The 21,811-nt window shown below is 36.1% G+C and overlaps 2 protein-coding genes and 1 long non-coding RNA gene across 18 annotated transcripts; 1 reads left to right on the top strand and 2 right to left on the bottom strand.

The window, feature by feature from the left end:
* Positions 1 to 2,163: 2,163 nt before the first annotated feature.
* On the bottom strand, positions 2,164 to 6,419 carry ppdpfa (pancreatic progenitor cell differentiation and proliferation factor a). The gene is made up of 6 exons (XM_079638866.1): positions 6,370 to 6,419; positions 5,788 to 6,180; positions 4,473 to 4,578; positions 4,026 to 4,103; positions 2,588 to 2,684; positions 2,164 to 2,500 (listed from the first exon to the last, which is right to left on the bottom strand). The coding sequence occupies exons 3-6, from the start codon at positions 4,525 to 4,527 to the stop codon at positions 2,377 to 2,379; spliced, it is 354 nt and encodes a 117-aa protein (XP_079494992.1). The 5' UTR covers positions 4,528 to 4,578; positions 5,788 to 6,180; positions 6,370 to 6,419; the 3' UTR covers positions 2,164 to 2,376.
* Positions 6,373 to 19,855, bottom strand: tpd52l2a (tpd52 like 2a). Of its 16 annotated transcripts, none has more exons than XR_013800602.1 (10): positions 19,612 to 19,812; positions 19,142 to 19,239; positions 15,452 to 15,600; positions 15,070 to 15,129; positions 13,666 to 13,713; positions 10,296 to 10,397; positions 8,914 to 9,010; positions 8,607 to 8,651; positions 8,033 to 8,081; positions 6,583 to 7,840 (listed from the first exon to the last, which is right to left on the bottom strand). XR_013800602.1 is itself a non-coding variant. In XM_079638852.1 (10 exons), exons 1-10 carry the CDS (start codon positions 19,628 to 19,630, stop codon positions 7,772 to 7,774), a joined length of 663 nt encoding a protein of 220 aa, XP_079494978.1. In that variant the 5' UTR covers positions 19,631 to 19,835; the 3' UTR covers positions 6,583 to 7,771. The 16 variants fall into 16 exon arrangements, 14 of the variants coding, with proteins under 14 accessions (XP_079494989.1, XP_079494990.1, XP_079494978.1 ...); XM_079638852.1 differs by having other exon boundaries at positions 8,987 to 9,010; positions 19,612 to 19,835; XM_079638858.1 differs by having other exon boundaries at positions 8,607 to 8,648; positions 8,987 to 9,010.
* Positions 19,854 to 20,738, top strand: LOC307012331. The gene is made up of 2 exons (XR_013800604.1): positions 19,854 to 19,991; positions 20,469 to 20,738. It is a non-coding gene; the product is annotated as an uncharacterized lncRNA (long non-coding RNA).
* Positions 20,739 to 21,811: the final 1,073 nt, after the last annotated feature.

Consider the following 21,811-nt stretch of genomic DNA (forward strand, 5'->3'; position numbering starts at 1 on the left):
CTTTAACTGTCACGCCATTTTTATATATGTTTTGAGTGATCTCATCTGACCCATGTTTTTTCATAATTTTCATAGAATTTATGAAGTAGACATCCTATTCAGTAAGTAATATGGGTGGTTTGGCAGTATTTTATTTGAATTCAACCTCTAATAAACACATAAAAAGAGCCCATATGAGCATTACAGCTCACAGCTGCATCACAAATCGAGAATCCATAATATTTTTCTTTATATTTGAAACATTTTCAGAACTTTTTTTTTTTCATAAAATTGAATTGGTGTTATCTTTTGAACTCTTGGCATGAAAACAAACTGAGGTTTCTACCAATCTTTCATGATTTTTCATGTTTATTGCGATTTCAAAATAAAGCCCTAATTAGTATGTTGCAAAATGATAATTACTGTTCCTCTGTAATTTATGTAATTAAATTTTCAGTCACCAAATATGTAAACTAGAGATTGTAAGCTTCCAAATGATATATAGTTTGTCAATAGGTTTTACTAAGATATTGTTTTAAATGGCAACCGTTAGTTTAAAGGTACAATATGTAGGATTTTTAGCCGGCAAGGGTCGCTAACCTCTTACAATAACAAAGGCTTATTGATGACTCAAAGCATTAAGTGGAATTATGGATCTTGTCGTCAAGCTGATGGATCTTTTATGGATGAGTGCATACATTGATCTTTTTATCATGACTGGTATGAAGCAGGTCGTGATTGCTAATGAGAGACGTAGCCTATACCAGCGCCACACGCAACGCGAGTCCCGCGGATATAAAGGAATATGGACATTTCATTCTACCGAACTACACGCAAGTGCTGAATTACTAATCACACAGGTCAGTTTATTAGACAAATTGAACCTGTGAGGTAACGCAGCGCTGTTTCACTCGCTCTAACAGTCACACTATCACACTAAACGTTATTTGAGTGTGTTGAATGTTGTTAGTTAGGTTGTTTGTTGGCTATATGAGACTAGCAGTAAGCTAGATTAACATTAAAATAACATGCAGATCATATTCTAACATTTCATCATGTTGAACTAAATAACATTGATTAGTTGTATGTACATTTGCTCACCTGTCTAATAAAGTACATGCAAGACTCTGTCAAGTCGAAGTTAGTCGCGGAGCTCTCGGCATCTCGAAAGATGTTGATTTTCGTTTTAGTCCTCTTTTTGTCTCAAAGTCTGCTTGCCATGGTCCATAATGTTTGAACAAAACAACAACAGCGTTAGCGTCCTGCTAGGCATAACCCAGTTGTCCACGTCTGTCGCCATGGTTACTATGGCAGTACGAGCGGAAATCGAGGGTTACGCGGATATGACGCCATTGACTGGTGACTCCCTCACCCCTGTCACACGCCCCGTTTCCTTGGTTAAAATCGTAATTTTCTCACGATGTACAAATAGTTGGAAACATTTGGGATATTGTAAGTAATCAACTAAACTAAATATATAAGATTGGCCTAGTGGTTTTTGGATATTTTACAGCAAAAAACCTACATATTGTACATTTAACCAACAGTTAAATGGTTAATTTAGAACTGACCTCAAAATTCTTTTGAGAATGGTTTAAATAATATGTAGGCCATGGTTACTAAAAATAAACATTTTATTTTGGACCAATTCTCTGCTTTTAAATCTATGCACATTATTAGCAACAGATAGGGGGTAATTTACATTACAGGTGTGTATTTGCCTTCTTTTTATTTGCCATTAACACTTTCGTGTTGCTCAGATGGCCATGTTGAAGCTATTATTTTACTCAGCTGGCTTCTAAAAGCTAATTCTGCCAGAGGGAAGAACGGGCTTCAGTTTCTTGTTGCCGCATATACAATAGATGGATCCAATGGCAGCAGGTGTAGTGTTATATAAACTGTATTAGTGTGTCCAGCCTCAGTACACGTGTTTTAATCACACCAAAGCCCGCTTAATTCCAAACATCTTGCGCACAGGCTGTTGATTAGCTGCTCATTCACTGTAGAATAGCAGAGTCAGTGAAAGACTGTTTGGTCATAATCCCTGTATGAAAGTACATTGATAGCCATAATAGTGATTCACCATAATCCATGCTAATGGAACTGGATATGATCATTTTAATATACTATGTAATGACAGAATGCAGGAAGAATAGAAACACATACTCACACCATACTTTGGGCTGCAGTTAGTCATTTATTTATAGCAAATACAATATATTTGCAATGATTTGGTCATAGATTTTAAAAAAAGAGCACTATAAAGCATGACATAAAAGCAGCCAGTTTTTACTAAAAAAAAAAAGAAAAAGAAAAGAAATGGAGCCTCCGTCGCCTGCTTCTGCCTGCGGTGACTCCTGGATGAGGGGTGAGGGGTGTGGAATTGGGTCGGGTGGTTTATGAGGGGAGGGGGGATCCAGGCTCCTTTCCGGAGTCACTGCTCTCACTCATTTGTCTCTTCATCACGATCTCCCGGGCAACGCAGGTCACCTGACCGTTTGTCACTGTGTAGGTGCCAGTCCTGCCAATCAATATTAAGAAAACCTTGCATGAAAACCAGGACTCGGGAGCTGAGTCAAGCCAAACACAAAACTGTTCTTAAACTCACTTCTGCTGGGATTCAAATCCATTGGGTGTCCCCATTTGATTCTGCTTCCCAAAGAAGAAACTGGACCACCAGTGGCCAGAGTCCTGTCGTACCAGACCTGCCACGGAATTGGACATTTAACTTTTTTATTCCTTTACAATAAAAGCTGATTATACAATAGGGCTGTCACTTTTTATTCGATATTCGAATATGCATTCGAACATGACGTGAAATAACCGTAATCGAACTTCAAATAAACTATTCGGTTTTTAAAGTGCCATGTCTAGCGCATTTTTTACAGTCTATAAGACCGTTTGCTTTTTATTTTAAAAAAGCGTGTTATTTTGAAAGGGTGTAATTTTGAAAGCGTGTTACAGGCTGCTATGTTATAGTCAGATATGACGGCGCGCTGCAACACGTATCACCGCAGATGATCTATTCATCAAGCGCCAAGCCAATGTGCAAACTATCGCAAATCAAAGTGAAAGTAAGTCGCAGGCGCTTTAACACACAATAATAATAATCTTCATTAAAAGTAAATAAACGAAATTGATCTTACCAGGGCTGCCGCTCTCTCTTATTGCAGTCTTTGATGTTAGCTGATGATCAATAAAATGCAGCTCATATGTTGCTTTCGGTGACATTAAATCCATTAAATCTGCTTATAGCGCGGGAATTGAAGATCGGATTTATATCCGGTTTAAACCACATTTAGGCCTATGTGACCAGGTGTAAATGGAATCGTTTTGATAGCTATCCGATCTGAGAAAACGCATGAAGTGGCCAGGTTTAAACAGCCCCAGAAACGCAGCAGACGGCCAGAGCATCGCCAGGCGTCCAACATCGTATGACTACTTTCCTGCACAACCGGTCGGCACCGTGCAGATGTACATGTAAAGGCAAGGTTTATTTGCAGATATGAGTCCTATAAGTGTAATTTTGGGAGTCCTGTTTATGACTGTCAAACTGTTAGTAAAGTTTCGATTGACGGTTTTTTTTTTTTTTTTTTTTTGCACGCGCGCGGGGGGGGGGGGGGGGGGGGGATAGATATTCGAATATATTCGAATACATAGGCTGGTATTTGATATCCGTTCGAATTCGATTTTTCTCAAATGTGACAGCCCTATTATACAACATCCACTAGATTCACAGACAAGGCTTAAATCTAGTCCCCGACTTAAATGCATGTTTGAGCTGTTTTAACTGAGAGCAACTTGCACTGGCATATCTTAAAATATGTCACTGCCATTGATTTGTTTCAAGATGCACACCAGTCATGTTTTTTTCTAAGTCACGTTTATAAAAGCTACTTAAATGCCCTAATTGAACTAAGGCCTAATCCTGGCTTAATCTAAGCCCTGTCTGTGAAACCAGGCCTATTATGTAGTATATAATGACTGACTACGTGTACATGTTTATGTGGATTTTAGGGTATTGAGATGATTTTCAGATGATATACCTGGTGGGTGTGGAATGACCTCCCCAGTGTACTCCGAACTGCCACAGGAACTGTTGCTAGATGTAGATCCAATGCGCCCTGCAACATGAATAAACATTTTAAAAAGGAATTTAAAAAAAAAGTGCAACTATGTAATGAATTTTTATATATATATATTTTTTTTAATTATTAAATGTAACACTAAATATATATAAGTGTGTGTGTGTGTGTGTGTGTGTGTGTGTGTGTAACTATTGCATTCATGAATAAACATTTAAAAAAGGAATTTAAAAAAAGTGCAACTATGTAATGAATTTTTTAATATATATATTTTTTTAATTATTAAATGTAACACTAAATATATATATAAGTGTGTGTGTGTGTAACTATTGCATTTATTAATTTTTTTAATAAAAATGCATTAAAATGTTCTTGATTATAATGTAAAAAAACCCCGAATAAACTCACTTCGGTAGTAATCATGGGTGGCGATAAGGGAACCAGTTGATGGAATCGATGCCATTTTGCCCGTCCTCTAAGTGTCAACCGCGTGGAAGATGGAAAGATGGAAGACCTGTTGGAAAAAAAGATTTACAGCTATGATGAGAACTAATGTGTCTGAGGACGACATCTGCATGGCACTACAACAATGTGGTCTTTGAAATACGAGGGCAGCTTGGAAAACATCTCAGGTAGGCATATGCACAAACAAGCTGTGCTGGAACTCAGCACACTCAAATATTTAAAGAGGTTTTAACCCTGTCAGGATCACACACAAGGTGTTGCCAACAATTTTCTTCCAGTTGGTTAATGGTATTGGTAAGACGTGAGTATTAATCAGTGCATTCAATGTAGACATAATCTAAAAATAAGAGAATGATCCACTGAAACTACACATCCATCCCTTCATTATCAGTGTGACTAGATGATACTTAACAGCTGTTACTTCAAGAATCAAATTTCCATATTTAGAGACCCATTTGCTTAGAAGAACCGCCATGATGCATGCAGAATAGCTCATATTTCATGAGACTTGGTTATTAAAGTAACCGGTTGTCCAAGGCTGCCTGCTAGCAGTTGCTTTGACCATTTAAAAGAAAGGTAGACTAATAAAAAAAGAAAAAGACTTCAGGACATTTCCAGGCTACAGATTATACTAAAAAAGTCATGCATACAAAAAAAAGAGCATCTCCTGATTTAGGGTTTACCAATGTTTTAAGGTCACTAATGTAAAGTAGTAATACATATTAAAAGCAACCAATATAGAGTATTAATAAACATTAAAGGTGCAGTGATTGAGTGCTTTCACAATAATTTAGTGTTTGTGTTGCTTTAGTTTGACTTTAAGGACCTCAATGTCAGGTCACAGATGGGAAGAGGGATTTACCACGTGACTGGTTAATACCCTTCTGTGCTACATATAACAGAGATGAGACATTTAAGTCACACCAGTGCTTTGAAAAGCTGACATGTAGCCTACTAAATGCTAAAATTACTAAGGATAAAAGAAACTGTTAAAGAAAAAGAAGAGCAAAATACTAAGATAGGCTACGTTACAGAAGGCCATGTCAAGATTTAGTATTTATCAGTTAAAACAAGATAAGCTTAAATTGTTTAAAATAAAATTACGTAGGCCTACGCAGTTTATTACTGGCATCACCTCAGATTTACTGATATGAATAGTTTAGTTGTAATTAAAAAGTAAATAATGCTTTGCCTGTCTGTCCAAATATTTAAACATGTTTTGTTTTGTTCCCATTAACTATTTTTCTCATTCCCTTACCTTTGATTTTTGGTGAGTGCTGATGTTGGTAATGCACCAAAAGCAAGGCTTGGTCAAGTAAACGCTAGGCGACGGGGCCCATTTGTAGTTTGTTTTTTGGGTGAGACCCTCCAAGGTCTTTCGCTCCTCTGCTTCAAATTCTACAAGACGAAGGGCGCACGGTCTATTTATTACCCAAGTGACGATAAACCATCTCACCTCCCAGGGGGCGTGGCAGCTGGATACTGATTGGAGAGAGGGGACGCTGAGGGCGTGGCTTGCTCCCTGGCATGGTATAATGGGCGTGGCCTGGTCGCTGGCACGAGATTGACAGGTCAAAGCCTTTTACAGTCTATGGTCAAAACAATGTTGTTGTTTCACAGAATTGAAGGGGGATGGATGGGGTGTCCATGTCTGTAGACAAGGGCAGATAAGCACCAAACTCAAGTCCACATTTCCCCATTCCATCAATCCATCATGGTCACGTGCATTCGAAGTTTGTTGCACAAGAAGCTTTCTAAATAAAATCCGTGGCAAATCTCCTGAGAAGGATCTTATACTAACAGCAAGGTAATTATATGCATATATATTGTATATACATACCTGCGCATCCAATAATGTTAAGAACATCCTCACGGTCAAATCTGTTTACAACTCTGAATACAATTTTAATACAGACAGCACATATAAATATGGCAAAAGTAGGACGAAAACACATTTTTGTCGCCACCTGCTGTCTGTTATAATTATTGACCATTAAGTGAGACCGCATGAAAAACGAGTGTCCAAGGCAAGCAGAGATCAAACCACAATATTCTCATTAACTTCATTGTCTTTAATAAACCCTGAACAGTGTAGTATGTTACAGCCACAAAGCATCAGATATTTATCCAGTAGTTATGTCAGTTTGGTAATATTCTTTTACATATCATCGCATGGACAATACTCCCATCAGCACTAGCTGAATGAACACAAAGAATCAAAGGAAACATAATAAATTGACCAAAAAATGAAGTAAAAATGGGTTTTCCATCACCGCACAGTGAAATTGACCTTTTGCCCACCACAATATTTGAATTAAATATTATAATTTTCATATTCGTCACATTTAATCGCATCAATTACTTGAAAATATTAGTCTGGCATCTGTTTAGTTATTCAATAATTTATAAAAACCCATCTTACCAATCTCAAATGCTTTATATTCATTGTAACAGTAATGTACTATGAAAAAGAAGGGAAAAAAGCCTAATTCTATGCAAGACACCACAATCTAATATACAGGCAAACAAGAAACAGAAGATATGTGTAGCTTGAATCTCTTTAACATCTTTGTTAAAACAGTTGTAGTAGGCCTCTATTTTTCTAATATGACTTTGGAAAAACTCAAAACGAACAAGAAAAAAAATGTGAACCATTTAGTACACACCTTCAGAGATTATACACATCTGGTGCTCGAGTCTTGTCACAAGGAAAGCTTTAGCACCTATTGCCCTGAGTAACAAGCAGGGTAATAACCAGTGCAATATTCAATGTAGGAAGCATCTAACAATCATAAATAGTGGCAACAAAGGAAGCCTTAAGCGTTTTAGGACATTCTGAAGGTGAGTTGTGCAAACATTTAACCTCTTCATGCTGATCATAACAGACCATTTACTACTGGAGTGTCAGAGAAGCCCTGTTGTTTGACAAAATAAAATATTACAATACATTTAAAGGTAATTCGGTACACAGGAGAAAACCCAAAAGTCCCAAAAAGGGTTCTTCAGTTTTCCAATATGCTAATTTGAGATGTTTTATTTGACTACAATGCATTTGCAAGGATGGCAGTCTTCAGATGTTCAAGTAATTGCTTGTTGGCATTTTAGTTTTTATAAAGCATAATTTTCTGTCTGTACATTCATTTGAAGTTAATGTAGCTGTGGAGACACTGGTGTGTATTTGGGTACAGCGTTTAAGAGGGATCACAGAGGTCAGTTCTCGGTCATGAGGTTGTGCTTCCTGCTCAGAAAGGTGCGTTGTTGCTGGTTGGCGAATGGTCGCCCTCTCCATTTGATCTCCCCATTACTTTGTACTTTAGGAAGCATAACAGAAAAACACAATGGATTAAGTGATAACATCATAAACAAAACATGAACATACACTAGTCTTTATCAGCAACAGAAACAGACCAAGCTGTGCTAAGTTAAGCAAGACCTAAAGTAGAAACCAAATAATGAGTTCATTTAAAAACCTTTAATAGAGAAAAAAACTGAAGCGCTCTAACCTTCATGTTATCCACTTTGTCCTCAAAGGATTTAAAGCTTGGTGAGTTCCTGAGGATATATTTAAAAATATATATATATATAATAACCAATCAATACTAGCTTGAGTTTTTTTTACATGCAACCTAAAATATGGAGGAAAGAAAATTGACAGACAGACACCTTTTAAGTTTACAAAGGAAAAAAGAAAGGCTTTTTCTACCCATTTAGGTGAAGCAGGGCTGACAGGGCATAAACAAAGTGAAAAAGCATTTGCTTTCCATGCAAAAAACGAGAGCTGTATCTTAAATATGATTATGTGCAATGTTCTTAAACTATTGTGGTCACAGTGTTGACCATCACTTTACCTGATACTATCGGTCTTTTTGCACCTGCAAATGTGAAGCTATGCACTATTTTTTTAAAGTATATATATATATATACTTTTTTTTTTTTTTTTGCAAATGTTTGACTATTTCTTAAATAGTAATAATATTATATACAAGTATTACAATTACCCCTGTATCGAAAGACAGAACATTCAGACAGTTATTAATATGCAGGAGGAAATGGGCAAGAAAAGTGCTGGTAAATTACCTCATAGCTGGCATACTTAAAGAGTGACGCATGGAAAAGTTGCTACTGTGGAGAGCAGGTTGCAGACAGAGCGAGCAGGGAGAGTTAGCCGAGCAGACAGCATTAGCCGAGCACAGAGCAGAGAGAAAGGGAGAGATTGTATAGCACAATGAAAAACTTGTTAAGACATCAGAACAAACTTTAGACATAATAATATTATATCTAACATCTCTATCATGGCTCTAATAATTGAAGGTCATATGCAAAACGAAGACTTTAGGGACAGTGATTAAGGTAGATTCAGATACATCTATAGCTTCACGGGTACCATAGAATGTTCTAGAAATCTTCTTCAAAAGGAAGATGGCTGCCACCCGTGCAGGCTCTCGTATAGCTCTTACCCAGAGTTAGAGTACGGCAGAGCCCTGAGCAGCCCGTATGCAGCGTTGTGGAGAAAAACACAGCAATAAACAAAAGAACCACTTCAAAACTCTATCAGAACATAATATTGATGATATTTAGGGCAGGAGAGAGGAAAATAAAGGTTGAAACAATACAAGATGTAAAACAGGATTTTAGTTGACGCTAACTTACACTACCATGCATGACCATTGGGTCAGTATTTTTTCAAATTAAATGAACACTTATTCAGCAAGGATGCATTAAATTTATCAAATGAGAGTAAAGAAATGTTTGTCACAAAAGATTTGTGATTTAAATAATTATTTATTTAAATTTAAATAAATAAAAGATTTAAATAAACTCTGTTCTTTTGAACTTTCAAGTCACCGAAGAATGCTGAAAAAAATTATCACTGTTTAAACAAAAATCTGTTTTCAACATTGATAATAAGAAATATTTATTGAGCACCATATCAGCATATTAGAATGATTTCTGAAGCAACATGAGAGACACTGCAGTAATGATGCTGAAAATTCGGCCTTGCCGTCACAGGAATAAATTACATTAAAAAATATATTAAAACTGATTTTAAATTGTAATAGTATTCTCAATATTACTGTTTTTTATAGTAGTGTACGTAACAGATTTTAGTCAGAGAAGCCAAAACAAGGATATACACAGGGGGCATAGTCACATGATGTAAGAAGCTATGCAAATATTACAACCGGTTTATTTTTTGTCAAACCAGAGCAGAACATCTCATTTGATAATCTCTGTACCTTGACACAGTGTTCAAAACAATCTGATCAGTGCTAAACATCACAGACCTGTAGCCATCTGGAGATTTCCCAACACACAAATACCATATTATTGCAGACACGGACAGTCAGTGGCTGTTGCCTAGAAGTCTGAAATCTGCTATGATGACATATGTATTGAACTGAATGTCTGTTTCAAGTTTGAATTAGTACCACAGGCCACTTTAAATGTAACTTTCAAACTTTCAAAGTAAATGTCACTTTCAAAGTTTCCCCCCCTTGCATTCTTGAACTTTTATGGAAGTAAAAAGGACATTTGTCCAGACTTTAAAAGAGGATTTCGACTCTATTCTCTTAAGAATACCTCTTTGAAAGATGAAGGCACAAGAACAGCTTCAATCGTAGATATGAAATACAACCATCATACGAGATATCAAAGGAGGATGAAAAGAAAGATGAAAAGTTTAAGAGAAGAGAGATTAAGATTAGTTGTAGAAGGAAGAAAAACAGTGACGAGAGAAGGTTTGCAGAGAAGGACTATAGAGCTCACCTCATCTCTCCAAATCGGTTTCTGATGGCGGAGCCCATTGTGGAGAACGCAGCTGATGTCATCTGGCCTGCCTGAGACAGAGTCTCCTGAGTCCTCTTATAGCTAGAGAAGAGAGAGAGAACAATTTCAGTTCAAGCAGTTACCAGTTATATTTTGAACACATCTGTTGGCATTGAAATACAGTAGCTGAGAGGCAACTAAAAACCAAGACAGCAACATAAAACATCTCTTTAGAGGTGAATGCATCAAGAATGTCAACATTCTTAGATAGATAATATATGGTATGCAACTAAAGGTTAAAGTAAACCTCAAACCTGAGGCTGAAAATGCATGTTAAATGTGAAAAAAAGCATCATAAAATTAGTCTGTACGACTTGTGCACTATATTCACTACCATTGAAAAGTTTGGGGTCTGTCATTTTTTTTTAAATCCTCTTGTGGTCATGCAATTCAGGATTTATTTGATAAAAAAAAACAGACAAAAAAAAAGAGAACATTTAAAAATATTATTACAGTTTAAAATAACGGTTTTATATTTTAAAGTGATGTGATGGCAACGCTGAATTTTCAGCATCATTACTCTTCAGTGTCACATGATCCTTCAGAAATCATTCTAATATGCTGGTGGGGTGCTCAATGAGATATTTCTTAATATCATCAATGGTGAAAACAGTTGTCTTGCTTAATATTTTTTCAGGATTCTTTGATGAACAGAAAGTTGAAAAGAATAGCATTTATTAGAAATATAAATCTTTTGTAACATTATAAACGTATTTAATGTAAATTTTGATCAATTTAATGCATCCTTGCTGAATAAAATCATTCATTTATTTCAAAAATATCTATATTACTGACCCCAAACTTACTACTGTAGTAGTATACTAAAGACTTGGAATAGTACTTTTTTTCTAACCACAGAAAATAACAGCATATTGGTTTGAATGACATATAGGGTGAATAAATGACAGAATATTATTTTTTTATGGATCTTTTAAAAGCTAACAGGAAGAAACTATCTAGACACCTGTCTGTCCATCATTTTGCACCAGATGCTGCTGCCTGAATCTTCCAGAACAGAATCTGCACCTGGTTCGAACACACGTCATCATCCTGATGACACACCCCCCACACAATTGTGCAGAAACAGCACCTGTCCTTTTCAAAATAATATACACACTTTTCCCCACAATTCACACTCTCACATGTAATGTAATCTCTAAAGCAAACAAGTACACAGCCACACAGGCTTCCTCACACAGCCCTCTAATGACCTTAGATAAGGCTAAGCCACTTTACTTGGTGAAATCCCATCATGTGTTCTCCGAGTCAGCTTTCTCAGCACATGCCTGGGCACAATCACAACTCCCTTCTCAACCCGCACATGCACAACCTGCTCTGTCTGAGTCTGAGATCAGACAGTATAGCAGATCATTGATATCTAATGAGACGTCTGACAAAGGGGTAAATGTAGTGGCTGTTAGGTCGGTAACTCAAAAGACAAAGGTTTGACATCATTTATTGAGATCACTGGGCCTGTGAGGAAGATCTCAACCTAAAAATGATGCCTTGATAAAAATTATTCTTAAGTCTGATGCTTTGAATGAGAGTAACGATTTTATGTCCTTTCTGATCTATGATCTGATATCTTTGACATCGGAGGGGTCTAGGTGGTCACACCATGAAGCTTAGGAAACTTGACAGTAATGTCACTGAGAAGATTGTTGTTCAGTTTCTTAAACATCAGTGACATCAGTGCTGTTACAAGATTAGTCTCTCAGTCTGAAGAGAGGTTTTATAAGCTATTCGTTTCAACCCCAAATTGCATTTGCTGAACTTAAAAAAAGTCTAAATGGCATGAGACTTGATGTTGTGGTTGACACTTTCTAGCTCAATAAACAAAAAATAAACTGTAATGATATATGTTTGCATGTTAGCGTGAAAAAAAAGTCCCACTCAGGTGGTTTGGGATCACCAGAGACCCCAGACAATATAATGTGACTAATTATGTGGCAAAATTGAGCAATTTTGTAAATAAAGTTTTTTTTTAAACAAATATAATTTCACTCACTTTATTTATGTTTTACTCTATATATGTGCAGTGTTAGGGGGATTTAAAGTATATATATAAAAAAATAGACATCAATGGGAGACTATAAAAATAGCTTTTTGTTACATAATTTGTAAAAAAGAAAAAAAAAAGAAAAAAAAGTTGCAATGCAGAAAACAAAACACGAAGGGGCCAACACATCCCTGGTGGAGTAAACACACACAACACCCCCACACCACCCCCGAACCCACAAAATCACTATTGAGAATTGAAACATGGGCTGCCATAAGTTGCTCTGTTGCAAAATTTGTCAAAAATAAATCAGCTACAATGCAGAACACTCACAGAAATGGAGTGAAAAACACACACAACAAACACACATGTAACGCACATAAAACACATCTATGACACTATGTTCAGGTTTGACTGTATAATAATGTCATCATAATTCCCAAAAATTATACTTCAGTACAAAAAATGCTAAACTTTGAAAAAGAGTAACTTTCGTTGTCATAATAATTATTTTAGAATGTCTAAACATAAACATAAATGAAAAAAACTTGAAATGATGCATCCCCATGAGGCGAGGAAGTGACAAATGAGCCACTGAGTAATGCTTTGAAGCCATCAACTGTTTTAAAAAATATATATATATATATTTTAAAAGTGTTTGTTCTCCAGTTGATGGCAGCAATCTTCCATTAAAGATTAAACCATGGCACATTGTCCATGTTTGCCATGAATGAAAAGGAGAAATGTGGATTTTTATAAAAGTGAATTTTACATAAAAGTAGTTTTTTATAAAAACCTATAAAAAAAATATATTATATGTCAATTTGAAAAATACTGTAAATCACCCCAACACTGCACAAATGTAGAGTAAAAGCATAAATAAAGTGAGTGTAAATTTTACAAATTTTACATTTGTTTAATATATATATATGTTACAAAATCACCTTTTATTGTCTGGGGTCTCTGAACATCCTGAGTGTACATGAACAACGAATAGCTGATAAGGGTTAATATATTTCAGGGTTGAAGCGTTGTGCTTTATAGGACTATAATAACAATGCATAAAACATTGTATTGATGTTTTAACATACTTTATGATGTTACATTATTATCTATTAAATTTAAATGTAACATTTTAATTAACTATTTTATTTAACCCATTTTATATGGCAGGTTTAAACATAAAACAAATGTTTTTTGAGTTTTTGGTTCATAAACTTTTAAACATAAAAAAAAAAAATGCAGGCACATTTTGATTCATTTAAATATAAAATCAAATATGAATAAAAATCAAATAAAAATCAAACTCACGCATCAGAACGTCCAATGTCCTCAAGTGTGGCAGAAGCAGAAAGGTATCTACAAACACAGATGTCTACATTACTAACATATAATAACATACAAAAGTCCTGTTTAAATTCAGTGAATTGTGCACACTGTAATAAACTGAGGTCTAATGTCAAAATCTTTTAACTTCCATTAAATTGATGACAAATTAAAGGGCTAAGAAGTTAATTGCGCTGGACCTAGTCCAGAAAACGAATATAACATTGATAATATAAACTAATATAACATTTTAACAGAATTTAAACACACGCCCTAGAACAGGTCTGACTTCTCTTCGGCGTAGATGTCTTAAAACACTCCCTAACACTATGTGACGCTGGATCACAAAACCAGTCGCACAGGTATATTTGTGACAATAGCCAACAATACATTGTATGGGTAAAAATGATCGATTTTTCTTTTATGCCAAAAATCATTAGGATGTTAAGTAAAGATCATGTTCCATAAAGATCTTTTGTAAATGTCCTACCATAAATATAAAACATTTGTTTTTGTGAGTGAATGCAGCACAATCACAAACATACATGTAGAACTTTTAAAGGCGATTTTCGCAATGTTTCGATTTTTTTGCACCCTCAGATTTCAGATTTTCTAATAGTTGCATCTCGGCCAAATATTGAATGCATCTCGGCCCCCCCATGTGACTGGTTTTGTGGTCCAGGGTCACATATTTCATCTATTTTTGTGTATACATAAATTACACATTACTGATCACAATCTCAAAATATTCTGTTGAAGAGAATCAAAAATCTGCTATCTTTATTTGATTTATGCACCTTAATACAACTCTGATATCATGTTTTGAGCAGAATATATCTGCATATAAAACTGGGTGGGAGGGAACATCTGTTTTCAAACGTCCAAAGACCCAACGGCACAGGTGTAACCACAAAGGCTAAATCGAGACAAAAAGGCCAGCTGAGCTTGGCATCAATAGGAAATAAGAGATAAATATAATAAAAATGAAAGGAACCTTCCTCAATGTTACGAACAAAAAAGACAAAACCTTCCAGTTTTGTCATTTGTTCTCTCCTATTTTGTTATATTTGTCTCTCACTTCATAGAGCATCAGAAGCTAGCCAGCTTCATTGTTCACGTAATATAATCAGAACTAATAAAACATATAGCTTGATATGTGAACTGTCTGATGCTACAGTACTTCTATTAATTATGAGATATATGCTGTAATAAAATAAAGGTTTTGAGAGCTGGCAAACTCCCTCATGGAAAGGAAACACAAACATACATTTACTTGAAAGAAGCACAAAGGATACAAATGAAACAGAAACAAGGCAGCAGCAGCAGGTCCACACCTAGCAAACAGAATCACAAGACCAAGCAACAACAGGCAAAAGAGAGAAAACTCACAAATTAGATGAGGTAACTCTACGATTCAAGTCTCCAAGAGTTTGTGAGGTTCTCATATAACTAGAAGCAGAAATATAGAAAAAGTCACGGAAGCTACTTTTTTTTTTTTACTAAACGGTTTAAGCTGAGATGCTAGTGAAAGAACACCAACGATTAGCTTCAAGAAGATAGGACTGAAAATAGAAAATAGGACTGTGGATATATATATATATATATTATATATATGCATATTCAAATAATAGTAATGGTAAAAATTGTCCCATTTGTGGGCACTGTTAAAGAGATTTGGAGAGCACATAAAAACACAGCATGAGATTAGAGAAGACAGATGTTAAGGTGATCTTCAAACAGACTGGACAGGTTACAGACAGAAAGTACTCACGCATTGGAGCACTGAACGTCATGCCAGCCTTTGTTGATGTTCTGTTTGATTTCAGAGAGGGGGCTGATGCCAAGCCTGCGCTTCAGCTCAGCGGCGTGCCTCTCCTTCGCCACGAGAACCTGTCTCAGTGTCTGAATCTCATCGTCAACCTAACACAGAAAAATACCACATCAAACTAAACAAATGTTTAGAATCACTGGCCTCACCATAAAAATGATGCACCAAAAGTAAAGTTTTGGTAATTGGGAAATTGAACTCAGTGTGCTGTTCAGGGTATTGTGTTCTCAGGTAATAAATTAAACCAGTTGTAGTAAAAAGTTTAAGATATTCTTTGGACAGATATTTCAGCCAAACATGTTTTACATATTGTTACTCTAACGTACACACTGCTGACATATTTAGCTGTTGTATCCAAGTTGTGCACAAAATAGATGCTTGAAAAAGTCAAAATGCATAATCAGAATCCACCAATTAAACATCACTGATTCTGGCCAATTCAATTTGGGGACGGGTGACAAAGATCCTAACTTTAGAATCCTATCGTATCTGTTTGGTAACCATGGCAATTTCAATTAGGACCTAATTTAGGACACATTTAGGACAAAAGCTATTACAAAATGATATTTCTTAAGTGCATAATCGTATCTTAACTACAGATAGGAAAAGGGTATTAGAGAAGCATCCTAACTTCACAAAAAAAAACTAAAAAACCGTCTTAACTTTAGGACAACCCTAATGGTGTCCTAACTTAAAAATTATTTGAAAGCCAGCTGTAAAAATCACACAATAATAGCCATGTCTGTGAAGCGTCACATTTATTAATGATACAGATGAAGAACGGCGATGTTTGATGGTGGAAAGAATTTGTGAACACCCAAATGATGTGCTGCACTTTGACAACAAAACTCTGACAAATAATTACAGACTCCTATGAAATAAAAAGATTAGGCTTTGCCTTTTCTACCAAGCTTATCAAAACTTCACTTAATGAAAAGCACCACTTATTTTGTTTCTCCATTTCTCCAGTTTTTCCGTTTTACTTCACAGCAGCTGTTTGCGTGTCGTCGGTTGCTTGGTAACACAGACCTGAGAGTTGATTACCGAACCCGATGGAGGGGTTTAAGATTTCCTAACTACAGATAAGAAGATATTTTGTAAGATGGGATAAGAATCCTAAATCAACTTAAGATTTGCTTCTGTAACACGAATTTGTGAAAAATCATAAATTAACTCGTCAGATCTTAACTTAAGATAGTAGAACGTTTTTGTAATACGGCCCCAGCTCTGTAAACACACTCTGTTAATACATTTTCATCCTTTCATATTTTGCAGAATATCCAAGCTGCTCTTTTCTATTCACAAATGCAGAGAGTGACCACTCATGAGAACGAAATAAGCACTATAAAACCATGAACATTCTGGTCAAAAGTGGCCAGTTGTGCTGTTAAGAATGGTTTGAAAAAACATGAGGATGAATAAAAAATTACATCATTTTCATTTTCCGGCGAACTATCCCAATAAGACGTTAGTACTATTAGCATACACCTTCCATACCTCACCGGACTTTTAAAGGGATGGTTCACCCCAAAACTAAAAGTCTGTCATCAAACACTAACCCTCACCACCCACACCAAGACTTTTAATGAAATCTTAGAGATTTCCGACCATCCATTCAAAGTCTATTTACCCAAAACATTCACAAAGAGATCGCAAAATGAATCCATATAAATTAAGTGCTTGAATCTATATATTTTTTCAAATAGGGTTTAGTATCATTTCAATTTTAGCGGTTCCGGTTCAAATTATTATCAATTCCCAGTTTTGATTCCAATATTTTTTAAGAAGTCATTTTGTTGATGCTGAAAACCATGGGGTGGAAAATCAGCAGCCTAAAGAACAACAAACTAATAAACTAGACTAATATAAATTTCAAACATTATTAAAGACAAGTACACAGTCAATAATACAATAAGAACAAACAAGCAAATTAGCACATAAAAACAACTGAACAAAGTTCATAAATTTAAATCAAATGTAAAATAACATTGTATAGTTTTCTTTTTATAAATTAATTCTTATTAAAAAAGTTATTTAGTCAAGATCAGAGAGTGATTTTCCTTTTGTTCTTTGATTAACAGTAATGACAGACGCCAGTAGGTTTATTAGGCAGGCTGCTCTCACTTTAAAGGTGGGATCAGTCGTTTTTGAAATATGCTGTTTGGATGTAGTCGGTCCGACCGATACAACAACAAATGTGTAGCCAATCAGCAGTAGACGTGGAGGAGAGAGAACAGAACAAGAGGGAGATTTGAACTGAAGAAAGACGGCAGGAATAGAGATTTCATATGAGACAATACAAAAGAGAAAAGCTCAAAAGAAACCACTGTAAAATAAAGGGTTATGCCTTGGCAAGAGCTTTAGAACCAGTGTTAATATCAGAAACGCTGTCCAGCGCTGGAGAGAGATAAGTGGGAAGGCCTGAAAACAGACGCGGATGTTGCTTTGATTCGGGTCCACACGTGAGTAACACTGCGTTTGAGTGTCATTGTGTGTCTGGAGCTGCTGTGCTGTTGGCAACTTACAACCAACTCTTGTTTGCAATTACTATCGTGTACTGTACATTCATTTTTTTTGCTTCCATGTCATTCGTTCATCATCTGCGCTTTATTTTTCGTGAAGCATTATTCTGTTGCGCTTCTGTATAAACAGACATCAACTCTTGCATAACGGAGGACAGCTAGTGCGAGTCGCGCTGACGATTGCTAGTGAATGCGGTATTTAGTGTCATTGTTAGTGCACTCGACTCGCAGGGGGATCAGGGTTCGAGACCGACTGGGCTGTTAGGATTGTGAGTTTTGGAGGCGGAGCAATGAAGAAGTGGTGTGTTTGTTTGGGTTGATTTCAAATATCAGCATTGGCCAACAGCATATTTCGAAGAAGACTTACCCCACCTTTAAGACTTAATTCTTGGATACAATATACTATTACACACACGTTTTGTTTCTCAATCGTTTACATTGACTTCATAAACGGCGTGTTTACGAGGATATTTTGACATAATTTTGTGTGTATTTGTCTGTTCAAGCGCAAAAAGACTCAAAAGAGAACTCAATTCAGTATTACTGTACTATGAGAGGCAGATTTTTGTGCTCACGCTCTGGATGTGCCCAGCACAGAAAACAACACGACAGTGCCGAAATTTAGTTCTCTTTCACATCTTCTTGTGCCCTAACCCTTTAATGAAGTGATTCCAATCACATTTCAAGCTTTTCAAAACCATTATGGCAAACAATGCACATCTGAAATATATCAGCTGAAGGAAATAATCCATTATTTATTGGCCACATTTTCTTATCCGGGCCGATAACATTAAAAATGAACATTGATACCGATATGGTGGCCGATATATCATGCATCTAATTTTTTTTATTATTATTATTCTTCATGAGTGTTTTAAACAATTTTGGGTGAACATATTTTCAATGAAGGGGCAGAAATCTCTCTCATTTACGTTTTGAAGATGAACAAAGGTGTTATGGGTTTGGAACAACAGAACTGTGTGTAGTTCATGAGATAATTTTCATTATTGGGTGAACTCTCCCTTTAAGACAACACAACATTTCATATAATCTTGGCAGTAATTGTGCCGTAATTGTGAGGGTAAAGGGTGTTGGATAAAGTCTGCGGTACCTTGGTGAGTTCCACCTGTATCTCCTCTGCCTCCTCCTCTGTCAGGCCTGGTGGTAGAGTCCCTCCAATGGCTACACCTGGAGATGTCACTGAAGAACCTATAGACACATAAACAAATGCAGGGCTTCAGACCAAAAGAGCAGATGTACTGATATACTGAGGGTCTTCGCATGAGAGCCACGAGATCAGGGGGTGTAAGTACAACAGACAGTGTATCATTTTTAGTATCTCCAGTTAGGTCAACACTATTATGATCAGCTGTCAGGCCGAACAGACCTGTTATGATGTAACGTTAATGTACCGAGAGTTGTAGTGCATGAAATTAAAGCCTACGATTAAACGAAAAAACTGTTTTCCTATACAATACTCTCGTAATATCATACTTTTTATTAGCGCCACCCACTCGGTAGACACACATCTTTAGTGCACCTGCTCAAAACACGGAAAACTCTCACACAGACGACACTTACCGTGCTCAGAAGAGTCCATTTCTAAATTAAATATGATCTTTGATCAGGTTTACCAGCGTGTAAACAAATGTCACCGCGTATATTTTGGGATGGATGGAAAAAAGCGAATTGACCCTCCCCTGACTTTAACAACACAAGAGGCTTTAGGTTTTACAGCGACGGGCTTGAGCTTCCGGAGCGCGGATATGACGTCACCACGCCCTGCGCTCGCACTTTTTACGATCAAAAGGAGAAGGTCCTCACTGCAGAACATGAAATCCACTGGGAGGAGTTGGATCCAGATCCAACTCCTCCCACTATATATACTTCGCCCCCACACCCCAGCCCCACCACCAGATGAACCAGCATATCGGTGATCACCATTGTTTGCTCTCATCAATGTAAGTCTACATTTTGATTACTAATATAGTCGAGATAGATTAATAATTTAGTGTGCGTCTTTAAGTAATGATCACACTTAAATATATGTTAAAGTTTTGACAGTGTCCATACTTTTTGATAACACCAAGACATGTTTAACTAGTCCGCTAAACTGGCATCCATTAATGGTAAGTTAGGTCATTTGTAGCGTTAACGTTAGCACGCACGTGTAGAGGTGGCCTATCTATTTAGATAAACTAATTAGCTTTGGATAATACTGTTGGTATGTTCATGTTTATAGCTAGGGTAAGCTAACATGTGGTGTTGTCTGTCAGGTAGCTATCTAGTTAGCCACGCTACCCACTAGCCAGGTTAGGCAAACACTGCACTCCAGGTATGCATTGTTAGTTGTTGCCATGGAGTGTTTTCAATGATGAATTAAAACATTTAAAAAAATAATGAATATTTAAATATTTGCTGTCTTTGCTAACCCACAGGATATGGAGGTCGAGGAAGAAAGGGGGAACTTTTTAAAATAATATGTGAAGACACCCACCCAGACTTCTGCAGCGAGTTCTGCCAGATCTGTGCTGACCTGAAAGGATGAATAGTTTATTGTGAATGTCCGGTGGTTCCCCTGTAATGTTTGTGTCATTTCTGCGTGTGCTCCCAATGTAGTTTCCTTATGTTTTGCCTTCAAAGTTTCCCTACTGTTTTCAAAATGTCTGTTTTACCTAGTGTGTTAATAAACGTGTTTTTTTTTCCTATTTAATTGTGCTGGTAATGAATTGTTCATGCATTTATGTAAGTGAGATGCTCTTATGTTATGTAAATTAAGTCAGATTCCCTCGTGAAGTCATTTATAAGTTTAAAATGAGTGCTGCTATAATTTAGTCACTTACAGTTGCATAATCAGTGGAAAAGCACACATATTTTCTACATGAATTTAAACTTGATTTAATATTACTCAAAAGTAGACGCGCCTACTTATTAAAGGGATAGTTCACTTTCAAATTAAAATTGTCATCATTTACTCACCCTCAAGTTGTTTCAAACCTGTATTAATTTATTTCTTCTGCTGAACACAGAAGTCAGTCACCAGACAGTAGTCTGTACCCATTGACTTCCATAGTAGGAAAAAAAAATACTATGGAAGTCAATGGGTACAGACTACTGTTTGGTTACTGACATTCTTCAAAATATATTTCTTTGTGTTCAGCAGAAGAAATAAATTAATACAGGTTTGAAACAACTTGAGGGTGAGTAAATGATGACAGAATTTTAATTTGAAAGTGAACTATCCCTTTAATATTATAAAATTTGTGTGGACTACTGAGAGGGGTAAAAGATCAGCCAATCAAAGAATACATTTCTTTTTAAGAGATATTTATTCTTGCATGTAACAAGGAACTACATGCTTTTCAGGGAAGATGAAATGTAAGGATTTTTATTCAATCTTTTTGTTTTGGATTATAATTAAACGCTTTTTCCAAATGAAAAAAAAATCACATTCACACAATGTACAAACTACAATGTTTGTAACTTTTTAAACTTCATTAAATAAGTTTTGTTTTCAGCAAGTTTGTTTTTCTGTCAAAAGTCAAATCATCTTAATTTATATAGCGCTTTTAACAGTGTTGTTTCGAAGCAGCTTTACAGAGATAAACTTATAATTTAAGGAAATGGAGATGTTTTGGCTTTATAGCGGTTCTTTAATACAATTATTTTCCAGCTAAAGTTAGTTTTGATTGATTCGCTTCCGTCGCAACGATCATTTGTTATTAAATTGGGTTCTTAAATTAGACGACACCATTCTCTCTACACAGACTTTAAACGCGAA

This window comes from Phoxinus phoxinus (assembly GCF_949152265.1).
Source record: "Phoxinus phoxinus genome assembly, chromosome: 15".
In the NCBI taxonomy this organism is placed as follows: domain Eukaryota; kingdom Metazoa; phylum Chordata; class Actinopteri; order Cypriniformes; family Leuciscidae; genus Phoxinus; species Phoxinus phoxinus.

Coding starts and splice junctions, on each gene's coding strand:
- ppdpfa (XM_079638866.1), bottom strand. CDS start 4,527: ATGGCATCGATTCCATCAACTGGTTCCCTTATCGCCACCCATGATTAC. Junction 4,104..4,472: donor CACCCATGATTACTACCGAA/GTGAGTTTATTC, acceptor TTCATGTTGCAG/GGCGCATTGGATCTACATCT. Junction 2,501..2,587: donor GGATTTGAATCCCAGCAGAA/GTGAGTTTAAGA, acceptor ATTGATTGGCAG/GACTGGCACCTACACAGTGA.
- tpd52l2a (XM_079638852.1), bottom strand. Junction 15,601..19,141: donor TACAGGTGGAACTCACCAAG/GTACCGCAGACT, acceptor TTTCTGTGTTAG/GTTGACGATGAGATTCAGAC. Junction 8,082..8,606: donor TTAAGTATGCCAGCTATGAG/GTAATTTACCAG, acceptor ATATATCCTCAG/GAACTCACCAAGCTTTAAAT.